Raw genomic sequence first — 14,179 nt, 5'->3', positions numbered from 1 at the left:
TTCATAGATATTAAAACGAATTGCAAGAATTAAGAAAGCATTCATTGAAACAATTACCTTATGATCTTTAGCATGGACTTCAATCTGTCCATTAGGAAATATAATACGTTTTTCACCATTAGCCGACACCGTGAGTGCAGTCCCATCAGGAAATCGCCAATCTTCTCGAACTGATTCATTTTTAGGATCAAAGTACCTAATACTGCCATTGGGCAGACGAATTTCGGACGACCCATCGCTGTAACGCTTTTCAACTTGGCCACTGCAAAATTGAAGAACATAAGTAGATATTAGAAAAAAACTTAAAGTTTTATTTTTACCTTTTTTTCTTTAGGTAAGATGTTGATAATTTTGTATATTTTGAAGTTGAAAATATGATACTTCGTAATTAATAATGACAAAATTTTTAACAACTATTATAAAATATCTGTGTAATTAATTAGTTTCCTTTTAATTTACTTACTCTGGAAACTCGAGTACTTCTAATCCATCAGGATGTGTTGTGTGATATGTTTTAGATTCTGCATAATAGTATTTAACTCTACCCTCATTATAGAAGTTTTCTTTTATGTCTCCATTATAATATGTAAATTTACTGTATTTTCCATCTGCAGAAATTATTTTAATATTGCCATTTGGAAATCTTAATTCTCTCGATCCATCCGATTTCTTAGTTTCTACAGGATTTAAGCTTGTTTTTGTTAGACTTGTCTTACTAATAGTAGGTTCAGGACTAGGTATCATTCTGTCATCACTATATGAAGTATCCTTGTAAATAACAGTAGCTGGTCTTTGGCTACTAGATGAATGGTTACTTAGTATAGATATTGGAGATTTATTTCTTGAGATTGTGACATTTTGGGGATTAGAAACATAGCTTTTCTTATCATTGATTACAGAAAGTGGTTTTGAATTGGACCTTTGACTTAAAATTGAAGCAGTTTTTGGATTGGACATGGAATCTTGAGGTGATATAGATTGTGTTCTAGAAGACACATAGTGTGATTTCTGTATGAAGAAACCATTTGTGTCTTCATTAACGCTCCCATTATCAGAAGCGTCTATCACATTTGAGCCGCTAGATCTATTACTGGGTGGCAATATTGTTTTAAATCTTTCATTGTACATTTTTTCTAAATAATTATCTTCAGTCTCCAAGTTATTCTCACATTCATTATAACTCTTATCTAAATTTTCCAAAGATTCATTGTTACGATCTTCATCAGAGCTGTAAGAATGGGTTTCAACTACTGATCCTTTCTCTTTATCACTTATTGAATCTTTTTGACTGAAATATTTAGCATACTTTGAAGTTACATTTAAATTGGGTACACTTTTCGCTCGCGTTCTTATTCCTTTTGGTTTGTTTTGCTTTTGGCACTCAATTTCAAATGTTTTATATTTTACATTAGGATCTAATTCTACATCAGATCTTGTCTCTCTAGAGGCCATGTTTGAAAGTTTTTTGTTGATTTGCTCTAAATACTTAAGATTTGTTAATCTTCTTGTTATTTCATTACTATGCTGTATCCTTTTATTTTCCTTTTTTAATTTTTCTATTTCATCCTCTAATGCTTTTTTATCTTTTTCCATTAGCTTAAGCTGATTACGTAATCTAGCTATAACAGAAGTTGATTTAGCGTCTTTAACTCTTATCTCTTCCTTTAAATTACTTATTTCAGTTTTTAAGTTCGTTACTTCATCTTTTTCTTTTTTATTCAGCTTTCCTCTCATTTCCCTAACATAACGTTCATACATTTGTTTTTGTTTGGTAAGTTTTTCCTTTTCCTCTGCTAAATAATATTCAGAAAGAACTTTTTCTTCATTAAACTTTTGCTCAAAAGCAGCTTTTTCTTCATAAAACTTTTGGCGCTCTAAATCAATTTCTTCTCTCATTTTATTAATACTGGCATTTTCTTTTCTAAAAGTTTCAATTTCATCTTCCAATTCACGAAGTCTATCTTTTAATAAATCACTTGTTGCAACTAATTTGGCATTCATTTCTGCCATATTTGCATTAATTGTGTCAGTGTCCTTTGCAATTATGGTGTCATCATGACAATCATTTTTACTACTTTTATTTTCATTTTGGTTCCTGGCTATTTGATTGCGCATTAAAACTTTTTGATTGTTGTTTTTATGATCCTCGTTTATTTGAGATGTAGTTTTGCATGAACAACATGTACATTCAGAACAACAAGTTTCACTACAATCTGTACATTCACTCAGACATGTCTCATCCTCACTATATGATATTGCATTTCTGTTCTTTTTTACAATATCTGGAGCAATTCTCATTAAATTTGGGTTTTCCGATAAACACTTCTGCATTATTAGTGGTGTGCTTTCCCCTGAATATTCTAGTTTATTTTTTCTTAGAAAACGATTAAAGAATGAGTTATCAATATTAAAACTGTCATGTGAGACTTTATTTTCAATTAAATCAAACAAATTCTGTTCAGCAATTTCTTTAGAGTTTTGCGCTTTTGAAATACTCTCACAACAGCTGACATCAGAATCAATGCTTTTTGATGGTGAGGCAAAGTTTTTATAATAATCACTTTGTTTTAATTGCCTGAGAAAATCATCTTGCTCTTTTGTAAGTACTGCTTGCCATGTTTTACCTTTTTGTGACAATATTGGATGGTTTTCTTTTGAATTCAAAAATGTTCTTTTCTTAAAGTCACTGTTTGACATATCATTTGAAGTGGTAGCACAGTCTTTATTTTTAATTATCAAGCCAGTGCTATGCGTTGACGTCTCATTCTTGGCATCAGAATTTTGTATGTTTGTTTCTGTTTTTGGTGTAGTCTTGCTAAGCATATTCGGATTAGTTTTATTTTGTTCAGGGACTATAATTTCAACATTCACTTTTTTACCAACTTCTTTACTATTCCTTGAAATTTTCTCAGGCATAGGTTTTAAAATAGGTTTAATAGTTTCTGTCTTTCTCCTCCATGGTAAAGATTTAGTATTTTGTATAATTAAGTCATTTTTACGGAGTCCAAAACGGGCCATTCCTTCACCTCTCTTTAAAAATTGTTTCTTTTGTGATGGTGCTATTTTCTGGCTTGGCTTTGACACAGGCTGCTCATTTTTTAGCTTTTCAACTATTAATTCTTCAAAGTTTTTCTTAGGAGACAGTATAGGCATCTCATCCAAGGATATTTGTTTCTTATTTATACTATTATTTAGATTTTCCTGTGATCCAGTAGTTTTCGATGGCATGGATGTGGTACTGCGACTTGAAATTGGTGAATTATGTATAAATTCAGATTCTTGGGATAAATTAAGCGCCGACACCCCATCCATAGTAGGATATTGATCCTTTTTGTCTTGTAAATCAGTGTTAAGGCGAACCTTGACAACTTCAGGAAGAGGAGAAAATTTTTCTCGAGGCGTGACTTCGCGCGAGGTATCGTGAGAGGACTGAAGTAAACTTCTAAACGTATTATAAGTAGTACTGTTGCTAAAATGACTTACGATTTCAGTGATACTCGAAGAAATTTCAGTCGAGTTTTGATAGTCTAAGCGCTGTTTAAGAAGTTTCCCGCGTTGTATAGTTTGCAAGTGTCGTAACATTTCAAGTTTCTCTAAAACTTGTGTAGGTGATAAGGAGACGTCACTTTCTGAATAGGAATGATCCATTATGGCTGTAGTGATATTGTATTTTAAAAATGTTATTATCGAATATCATAAATTGCAGTGTTACAACTTCCAGTATGTATCCCATTCAAATTTCAAATTACTGATATTATGTTGTCACTTGTCTAATCAAATCGATGTAAAAGTGCTAACGAGTGTTGCCAGTTGTCACCTTGCTTTTCAAAAAGAGCCACTTGGCACTCGGAAGAGCTAGAAATGGCTATATTTATTAATAGTGAGTGATCACGAGTACCTAATGTAGTCACGAGCACTACTAGATCGCTAAAAACTGCAAGTTTTTCTGGTTAAATTATAAATCTTATAAGTACAATCATTTTGAGGGGTGATTAGAACTTTAATGGCCAATCAAGCTCTATCTATACTAATATTATAATGCTGAAGAGTTTTTTTCTTTGAACGTACCAATCTCAGGAACTACTGATTTGAAAAATTCTTTCAATGTTAGATAGTCCATTTATTGAGGAAGGCTATAGGCTGTATATGTACCACGGGTGAATTCGGGGCGGACTAAATAAAGCCTTTTTGCCATGGTATTAAAGCAAATAAATTGTGAAATCGACAGAATTAGAGTTAATCTCTAAATGGTTTAGTAATCTCTAAATGGTTTAGTAATCTCTAAATGGGGCCGTTAATAGACGGAGAATCTACTCTGTCTACGATGATAATAGTGGTGGGCATGTGTTTGGTTTACAGGGTTTAGTTACACCTAAATTTAATATAGCACTTACACATTCATGCGAATAGTGAGGTGAATAAGGAACACCCATATGTAAACTGTGCGCATTTATAAAAATACTCTGTGACAGTGCACTCGCATGTTTCGTCGAGATTGAGAAATGATAAAATGCATAGTTATTTGGATAGTGTAGAACTCGTTTCGCCGCCCCGATAAGAGAATATCATGTAAAATTTTTATGAAAAGTTAAGACGGTCGAATATAATTTTAATTTAGTGTAGTTCTGATAGTTATAAAACGGTTAAATTTTTACTATAAATAAGTATTCATGATATGATGATCATATGTAAGTTATAGAATAATTTGCAACGTGTATTTTTTTCCTAAATATATATTTCAGTATCATCAATTAAACGTATCCTTTATTTTACACTGGGTACGTACACCTTATTGTTTTTTTAATTATTACCTACTATTCCATTTTTTACCAAGTAGGTACACGTACACAGATTCATATTATATTTATGTGCATTATTTTATGTCAAACGTCATCTGTCGTCTGTCATGATTATATTCTGTGTCCATTAAATGTCAAAATTCTTGTCCACATTCTTTCAAAATAAATCTATAAATCTGAACAAAAAACTGTTATTTATTGCAATGTCTAAAAGAAATATTTACCGCAAGCACCCCAGAATAAGACCCGAAGTGAAGGTAGTCAGTAGTCGGACAAATCAATCTGGTGCTATGCATATTAAAGAGAAAGTAGAAGTTCTCGCTGAACCAATAAAATCTGTGTCTGATAAAAAGCTTTACAAGTAAGCGTTTATTTCTTAAAATATGTTAACCTATTTTTAATATTTATACATAAAATTAAGTGGATTAAAATTAACTTTCATGTCATGTTTTGTATATATATTTTTACAATATTTATACATATGTGCAATGTTATAATTCAATCATATTTAGAATATAAATGTATAAGAAAAACCTTTATAATATTTTTAAGGACGATAAGGCTCGAGAATGGTTTAACGGCACTGTTGATATCGGACCCTAGTAAAATAACAGTAGCAGATGAAGGCAGTTCGAGCGAAGAGGAGAGTAGTGGAACAGAAGAAACGGGGTCTGAAAGTGATGGTGCACAATCAGTACAATCTGCAACTAGTGATCAACTGAGTACTAAGAGAAGGGGTGATTTTGATGAAGAAAAACTGGTGAGTTTATTACATTCATACAAATTTTAATCTCTGCTTAAAACTGGAGCATGCATGTTGTATGTGTAAAAATACATAAAAAAAATATTTCACAGGAATGTAGCACCTGATGTACATATATATAAATCAGGTTATTTTTCTATTAGTTAAATAAGAAAATATCCTGATTTTATGTTGTAGGACAATTAATTATATGTTTTTAATCCTTTTAAAGTTTTATAAAAATTTAATTGTGTTTTTCATTAGAAACCATTACAGAGAAAATTTTGCACATGTTCTATAAAAGGTAATATTAAATAACATTTTGCAGCTTTTTATTGTTTTATAATATGTTTTGCCAGAATTAGAAAAAATAAAATCTATTATTTGATTGGTATAAGGAATTTATATAACACTACAAGTTCCATGCAAGTTAACTTGAGAGCAACTACTGATAATATGACATACAGCCTGCTGACAAGAGGACAGACAAACAAACAAACAAACAGATAGACAGACAGAAAGTCTTAGTTATAGGTCTTGTTATACCCTATAAATACTAATAAATAAATACCCTAAAAATACTTCAAGATAAAATCGTGGCTTAAGTTATATTTAAAATATGTATAATGGCAGTACATATTGTCACTTTAATGTTTGATTAAATTTTGTATTGAACATTAAATATGTTCAATACAAAATTTAATAACAAAAATGTACAGAGATTTTATGTTTCTGTTTACGCATGCTCATAAATATGACAATGCAAATTGTGTAATTATTTATATTATTAGATGTGGTCAATTCATGGTTGCCTCACACTGCAATTTTTGTGTCATTACCATGCATTGTTAGATATAAAGACTGACCTTCATCCTGACCTTGTATTACAAGCTTAGTCTGATTTGCGCTTGACCAACATATTTATAGAGTTTAGTTTCTAAATTGATAATTTTAATCAATGTATCAGGAAATAAAATATGAGGATTGTTAAAATAATATTTTTCGAAAGATGCAGGTGTGTTGTCTTTCTTCAAGATGGAATTTCTAAATTAGGTCTAAGAGATAAATAAGACATAAAGCCACTGAGATACTCCATTTTAAACATATGTTTATATCTAGAACATATGTTACATTTTTGCACATGATTTTAAGATTAGGATATACATAAGAATATACTCATTTATTGCATTTAAAGAAGAAGTTAATATCCATATAAACAGTTCAGCATAATCAAGGATTGGTTTTTTTTGTGTTTAAAATTGATTCATTAATGAAGTGATATTTGCCATTTCACTTTTCTATTAACTTCTGTTGTCTCTACTCTCTACTAAGCCACAAAAATACGCGACAAAGTAGCCTATGTCTTCCTATAACATTTTTGCCTCATTCTCATCGATAAATTGGCATACTTCGTACAAAAACAGAACATTTTTTTTTCATAACATAAAGCAACATTCGATTTTCGTTGTATGAATTATAATTTCCATTTGATTCGTTGAATAACTACTCGACGGAACTAATATCGAGTTTATAAGCCTACTAGTGAAGTAGATCGAAACGGTTATACAATAAACAAAGCACTGACGACATTCTATTATAGTTTGTTTTGTCACGTTTCTGCGTCGCTCGATACGTGCATTATTGAATAACTGCTGAAATAATGTGCTATTGGCGTTATTAATTTGTTTCGCGTCGAAAAATAATCGTTACAAACATGTGTTTCTAGCGAAGTTATTTAAATGGGCACATATTTGTAATACCGAAATGAAACTATTAACATTGCCATATTGTGTTGCAAATTGACGTTCAAATTAAATTTACGTTTCGCAATTTCAATAGACTAACTTTCAGAAGCTCATATCTTTTTCTTAGTCTAAAAGAAATTGAAGTATAATAAAGTAAAGGTAACATGGAATTTTTAAGAAGCACTTTTCCTTTTAGTAAATAAAATTTGAAGGATGTGATTAAATGCTGCGACAAAAAATTGTTCATTACGAAATATTGCCTCTAGCGAGTCGAACTTCTAGTCACGATATCTTTAAGGTCGTCTGAAATAATTGGCTGTTTGACTTCACTGGCTGATTTACAAAGCTTGCATAATACATAGTTTAAAACATGACACTTAGTTCTAATAGCTTGCTGTAATTTAATCGTATATATTTTCAATAATTCCTAGAAATATACGCTTATCCTTTGATTTATTATATACTAGACGCTCGTTTCGGCTCCGCCTGGATATCAAAATTCCTGTTTTATCCCAAGGGAGCATTGAATCACCCGAGTCAGCTCATACCCTGTCTGTATACCAGATTTCATCAAGATCCGTCCAGTAGTTTCAGCTTGATTCATAGAAAAATCCAAACAAACAAACTTTCACATTTATGATATTAGTGTGATTTTCAGCTATTTTTAATTTGGTGCGGTAATTATATTAAATTCTTAAATAATATAACTTAATATTTTTAAATCATTCGAATGTTTTCAAAATAACAATTGAAGTATTCTTATCAAAAATGGCTATACCACAATCCAGATAATTTTCAGTAAGGAAGACTACTATCGATATGATCGTATTGGTAGGTCCTAATTAGATTTGGCTAAACTCGTAATTAGATCCAAGTCTTGGCTTCTTTGAACAGTCTCATAAAGAATAGTCGTTATTAAATTAAAATAAAAACTTTTTAAGCTTTACAAAGGTATTACAGCGCCTATCCTCACTAGCTTCGGTATGCATATGAGCGTAAAAAAGCCTTTAGATATTCCTATTTATTGAAATACACACACTCGATATTCGCTTTATTCCATAAAGATGGTTTGATTGATTTTCAATGCAATACCCATGCATGCTTGTTTTTTGAGGCAAATGATGTGTATATAATAAGGATGACTATTGCTAATTGTAATTGGTGAATATCAAGGCAATTATATACATTCACAATAGAAAAATTATCTCAGTCACGTAGTTAAATTTATAATACGTGCAAGAGGTCTATAAATTCTCACGCACTGAATTACATTCATTGAGACTCTTTGTTTAAAAATAAGATGATCGATGATTATTATCACTTCTAGATAGAATAGAATATCTATCATAGACACTTAAAAAAGGTCAATGGTTGATTTTTTTCTGTTTGTCTGTTTGTTTGTCTGTTTGTATGTGTGTCAAGAATAGGCCACTAATTTTTTTTTATTTATTTTATGGTGATAGACCAATTTGGGTTAGACTTATAGGCTAGGACCTAGCCTCTAGGTTTTATATGAAAAAAAAAACAATAAGAAGTTACCTGCCAGTAATGTAACAGTTGAATAAAAAAAATAATTCGCAAATATGTTAATAAATGAATTGTCATTATATAGATCTTTTAAAATTAGTCAATTGTGTAGTTTTAATGTCATATTGTCTCTTCTTCGAAAATTAGCAAAATGGTAAAATTATGTAATCCACGCGAGCGAATCCCTGGGCGGAAAGCTGCTTAAAACAATATATTTATTATGAGAGTGTGAATTAAACTTTATTTTTTTTCAAAATGTTAACAGATGTCTAGTAGAAACGTTCTTATTTTGACAAAAGAATGCCATCAGTGTAATCATACCTTATAATATTATTATTTAATATTATTATCACATTTTGTTTATATATATTTTATCAATATTCTGATTCCAATTCACGTAAAATATTCCGATCAACAGGCCTTTCATCGCAAGCGTAATATATTTAAATACATGAAGAACGCTTATGAGAAAATATCTATGTCTAGAAAGCGATGCAAGATATTGTTTACACAACTTTCACTTGACACGGTATGGCACGAAGATCAATAATATGGTGCATTCACACAATCGCGCGAATAGCGAGGCGATTAGCGAAGCGAATAGCGAGGCGAATAACGAACACGCATATGTAAACAGTGCGCTCGCTATTTGACTTGATATTCGCATATTCGTGTTTACATCGCTTTTTAAGAGGGTATCGAAGGGAATACGAATGTGTGAATAGTGGTTCGCGACGGACTCGTATAGGAATGTTTCGTTGAATATATCCCATGTAACCCGAATGTGTAAATGCACCATTAGATCTGTATATATTATTACATGCATAGTTGTGTACCACGTAAAACTCAATAAATATAATTTTTTAAAACGTTGAGTTAATAATTAATAACATGTCACGTTTAGTGGTAGAGTAGGTAGGTAGGTAAGACGTTTGTATGAGATGTAAATAATATGCTTTTAAATAACTAATTTAGAACATTTGCAAAACTAGAACACATGACATAGACATTGTGCACTATTGTTTACATAAGTTTATTTTATATTAATTTATGATCTATGGGATTCGTAAGGCGATATAGATAGTAAAATATTATATATTAAGTAGGCGATATATTTAAGTAAAACTTACTCGTAATTTGTTAATGGCAACCAATGAAAATTATTTAAGAATTCGCACTGGTACCAAACTTGTACTCAATATGTATTTTATTATTATCAAGTGGATATTTTCTCAAATCGTCTCTATACTTATTATTGAATACTCATAACAATTTAATTATAAGTTTAGACTTCACTACGGCAATAGGTTTCAAGTCACCAACGCATTTTGCTCCTTATATTTTTTTATTATCATAACCTACTGCGGATTGAAGATCTTCAGAAACTGTGCAAGAATTTCGCAATCCAAGAATATGATAAATGTTAAATGTTATAAAATAGTCAATAATATTTTTAGGCTGCATGTGCACTATGCGTGGGCGTTGGCAGCTACAGCGATCCCGCCGAGATACAGGGGTTGGCTCACTTCGTTGAGCATATGGTGTTTATGGGCAGTGAAAAGTACCCCAAGGAGAATGAATTTGATTCCTTCATCAAGGTAATTTATTTCCTCTCGCACCTTTTCTGGTGATATTTTGTATACTTGTAAGGATATTATAATATTTTCGAATGAATTTTTTTACTTCAAACAGTTCTTTTATTTGGGATTTAATGTTCAATGTATAGAAAAAAGGCGGTTCAGACAACGCGTCAACGGATTGCGAGGTCACGACGTTCTACTTCGAGATATCGGAGAAGCATCTCCCGCAGGCGATGGACATGTTCAGTCAGTTCTTCGTCAGTCCCCTGATGCTGAAGGAGGCCATGCAGAGGGAGAGGGAAGCTATCGAATCTGGTATGTGTGTAAAGATTTCAGATGTTCTTTGAAATGCATGTAGATATCTTTTGTAGTCTATTTTTGGAGACCATTTAAATTGACGCACACATGCAATTTTAAATATATGAAAAAATAAATTGAATAGCTTTTGCAAGGCATGTACTGCTAGATATAAGCCTCTTACATATCAGGCAATGACAGATTCAATTTGATCAACGATGTCATAAAAAATATATTCTTAAATTCCATTTCAAAGTTAATAATGTAACCCCCAAGTCCCTTAAGGCTATTTACATATTCTATAGATTATTCGATATAACTTTTGCCCACTGACTGATGTTACAACTTATCTTTAAATGTTTTTTTTTCAACCACTCCACAGAGTTCGCAATAGCATCGCCATCAGATTCGAACCGCAAAGACCAGCTTCTCTCCAGCATGTTTCCACCCGGTCATCCAGCTCGCACCTTCACGTGGGGCAACCTTCGCAGCCTGAAGGAGGACATACCTGATGATGACCAGCTCCACCAGGCTGCGCACGAGTTCAGGAAGAGGCACTATAGCGCGCATCGAATGACCGTCGCGATACAAGTCAGTGTGCTCTCTAGTATCTATACTATACTTGTATTAGAAAGTTGAAGAGTTTTATTTCTTTGGTTGAATGCACAGAAACTTCTGGAACAATCACGCTCAAAGTGTCCGAAACAAAATACTGCCTACGCATATGTATTAAGCAGAGTATTCTAATGAGCATTACAATATATTTTGAATGTTACTGTCCCGTAATAAGGTGTTTATTTCAATGAATTTTTTTACCACGCCGCTACAACATTTTCTGACGACCTTTGATAGGCGTTTGTAATTCTAGTTGTTTATAGCATTGCGTCACGGTTTTCGTAAAATACGAGCATACTGCTACGTTTCGTTTAGTGAGTGGTGGAGGCGGAGGTTCATATCCTTTTCCTTACTCTTCCCAGTCCTTACCTTCACTTCTCTCGTTAATCCTTTATTAAAAAAAATCACAATTTGATAAGATCCCCTATTTTATGGATTAAAATTATTCTACTATTTAACAGAGTTAGAACCGCCATTTATTTTATTATTTATATCTACCCGCAGGCTCGTATGGACTTATCGGCATTAGAAGACCACGTAGTTAAGACCTTCGGTCAAATTCCGACAAATCGTCTTCCACCGGACAACTTCAAGGCGCACTCCTTCGATCGACACAATATTACGAGCGATTTTAGGAGCATGTACTATGTGAAACCAGTCAGTGATACTACTGAGGTGAGTTTTTTTAATTTATTACATATATAACAGCGCGTTTTTAATTACATATTTGCTATAAACTTCTCCAATAAAGAAGGATAAAACAAAGATTCATATAAAAACACATTGCCATATCCTTTACTCAACTTCTAGCTTAAAAAAAAATTGTTTATAGATTCCACAGAAATAATAATAATCAAAGCCAAATAAAATTGCTTTATTTTTTTTATCAATACTTATTATTTAATATGACTTGGTTGGATAAAAATAAGATGCGCCAACTTAAGTATTATCTAAATGTATATTGTGTTTTAATTGATAATAATTTTAGGTACAATTAACTTGGCTTATGCGTTCCTTGATATCGGAATACGAATCTAAGCCGCATCAGTACATCTCATATTTATTGGGACACGAAGGTAAAGGAAGCCTCCTATCGTACTTGAGGAAAAAGTAAGTCATTTTCAGTAATTTTTATCCAAATATTTAAATTAAATCAAACATCAACGTATAAAAATAAATTAAAATAAAAACAACTTGTTTTAAACTCTAAAATCTAATCGTTCTACAATGCAGAAATATTGTTTTTCTTTCTTATTTTTGAGATGTTATTTTTTAGTTATAATGTAAAATCTTAGTTTTGAAGTTCTTAGATTAATAATAAAATATTATATACAATTTTTGTTTTCAGAGTGTGGGCGTTGGGAATTTATACGGGTAATTCAGAAAGCGGTATTGATTATACCTCAATATATAGTTTATTTTCGACGCAAGTGATACTCACTAAAGATGGACTTGATCATATTGACGAGGTAAAGTTATGTACATTTTATATATACCTGGAGGTTTTAATGCAGTACTGATTTCAGTGTGGAAGAGTGATATAGCTATAGGTCGTCTATCACCATGACTTGACACACTGGAATATATAAGTTGATGGTGAAATATTCAAGTTAAAAAACAGTCATAAAATAGTACTGTTTTAGATGTCATAAGAACCCGATTGGACGTAATGGGTATTATTACTATTATTTAACATGTGGTTGTTTTTGTTTCAGGTTTTGGAAGCCATATTTTCTTATATAAATATGCTAAGAAAGATTGGACCCTCGGAAAGAATTTTTGAGGAAATTAAGGTATGTTATTAGTTATTTGATAGACAAAATAGATACATCTACACTAATATTATAAAGAGGAAAACTTTGTTTGGATGTAATGAATAGGCTCAAAAACTACTGGAGCGATTTTAAAAATTCTTTCACCATTCGAAAGCTACATTATCCACGAGTAACATAGGCTATATTTTATTTTGGAAAAAAATAGGGTTCCGTAAGATATTTTCGATTAACTGAATAAAATCAACCAATGAAGTTACTTATTTTGCGTACGCTGCCTAAACTACAAAAGATAGAACCATAAAATGTTAGAATTAATTGTAGATCTTATAAATATCTACAAAAAAGTCCGCGACACACTATACATATCTATGTCGAGTGAGGCACAACAACCAAATTTTTATTTAAAAATCTTGATTTTTTTTGGACTACATTTAAACGCGTTTATTTTACTCATGCTATTAATCCTTATCAAAATAAATTATTTCATCAATAAGTACAGTTTATGTTGATAATATTTGGTCTTTGAATGATTAAAATTGGACGTTTAGTTTTGAAGTTGTGGTGAAATTAAAATATTACGTTTTCTGCTGCACGGCCCGTTGCGAAGTGGGCGTCGATAAACTGCTTTCGCGTGAAAGAGCACCTTACAAACATCCATATATTCATTCATACCTAAAAACTTTCACGTTTATAATCTTAGCAGGATCTGGATGGAGATGTACCACGGGCGAAGCCGGGGCGGACCGCTAGTAATTTATAAAAAACAAACACAGTTGTTTTAACACCACTCAATTAACTATAGACATAACTTGTAACCTTTTACCAATAACAGTAAAATTAAGTTAAACTAAATAAAAAATATACCTAGTCTTGCCATAAATATTGTAATAAAGAAAAAAGAAAATTGTTAACTGCAAATAACATTTATTACTTTTACAGTGTGTCAGTTTAATACATAAATATAAAACAATTAAAAATATAAAAAGCTTATTCGAAGTGGTCTCCATTGGCTGCGATGCGATGAACGATGAGGCCAGTTATCAATAGAAGCACGCACTCTTTCCATGGGAAAATTCTTCACTGCCAATCGTATAGATTG

The 14,179-nt window shown here is 31.7% G+C and overlaps 2 protein-coding genes across 2 annotated transcripts in view; one reads left to right on the top strand and one right to left on the bottom strand.

The window, feature by feature from the left end:
• The window catches only part of LOC119835656 (centromere protein J-like), a 4,811-nt gene extending 1,067 nt beyond the window's left edge, over positions 1 to 3,744 (bottom strand). Inside the window, exons 1-2 of the mRNA XM_038360622.1 lie at positions 464 to 3,744; positions 58 to 262 (exon numbers count right to left, since the gene is read on the bottom strand). Of these exons, the coding sequence (XP_038216550.1) occupies positions 58 to 262; positions 464 to 3,648 (3,390 nt within the window). The 5' untranslated portion in view covers positions 3,649 to 3,744. The remainder of the gene's footprint in view (positions 1 to 57; positions 263 to 463) is intronic.
• A 1,169-nt stretch (positions 3,745 to 4,913) lies between these two features.
• Positions 4,914 to 14,179, top strand: part of LOC119833267 (nardilysin-like) — a 19,534-nt gene continuing 10,268 nt past the window's right edge. The window contains exons 1-9 of the mRNA XM_038357235.1: positions 4,914 to 5,160; positions 5,352 to 5,559; positions 10,271 to 10,411; positions 10,540 to 10,708; positions 11,073 to 11,281; positions 11,810 to 11,980; positions 12,294 to 12,415; positions 12,654 to 12,774; positions 13,021 to 13,098. Of these exons, the coding sequence (XP_038213163.1) occupies positions 4,931 to 5,160; positions 5,352 to 5,559; positions 10,271 to 10,411; positions 10,540 to 10,708; positions 11,073 to 11,281; positions 11,810 to 11,980; positions 12,294 to 12,415; positions 12,654 to 12,774; positions 13,021 to 13,098 (1,449 nt within the window). The 5' untranslated portion in view covers positions 4,914 to 4,930. The remainder of the gene's footprint in view (positions 5,161 to 5,351; positions 5,560 to 10,270; positions 10,412 to 10,539; positions 10,709 to 11,072; positions 11,282 to 11,809; positions 11,981 to 12,293; positions 12,416 to 12,653; positions 12,775 to 13,020; positions 13,099 to 14,179) is intronic.

Source organism: Zerene cesonia, chromosome 2, assembly GCF_012273895.1.
Source record: "Zerene cesonia ecotype Mississippi chromosome 2, Zerene_cesonia_1.1, whole genome shotgun sequence".
NCBI classification, from domain to species: domain Eukaryota; kingdom Metazoa; phylum Arthropoda; class Insecta; order Lepidoptera; family Pieridae; genus Zerene; species Zerene cesonia.
The sequence above is the reverse complement of the archived record's forward strand: the minus strand, read 5'-3'. Positions and strand labels throughout refer to the sequence as shown.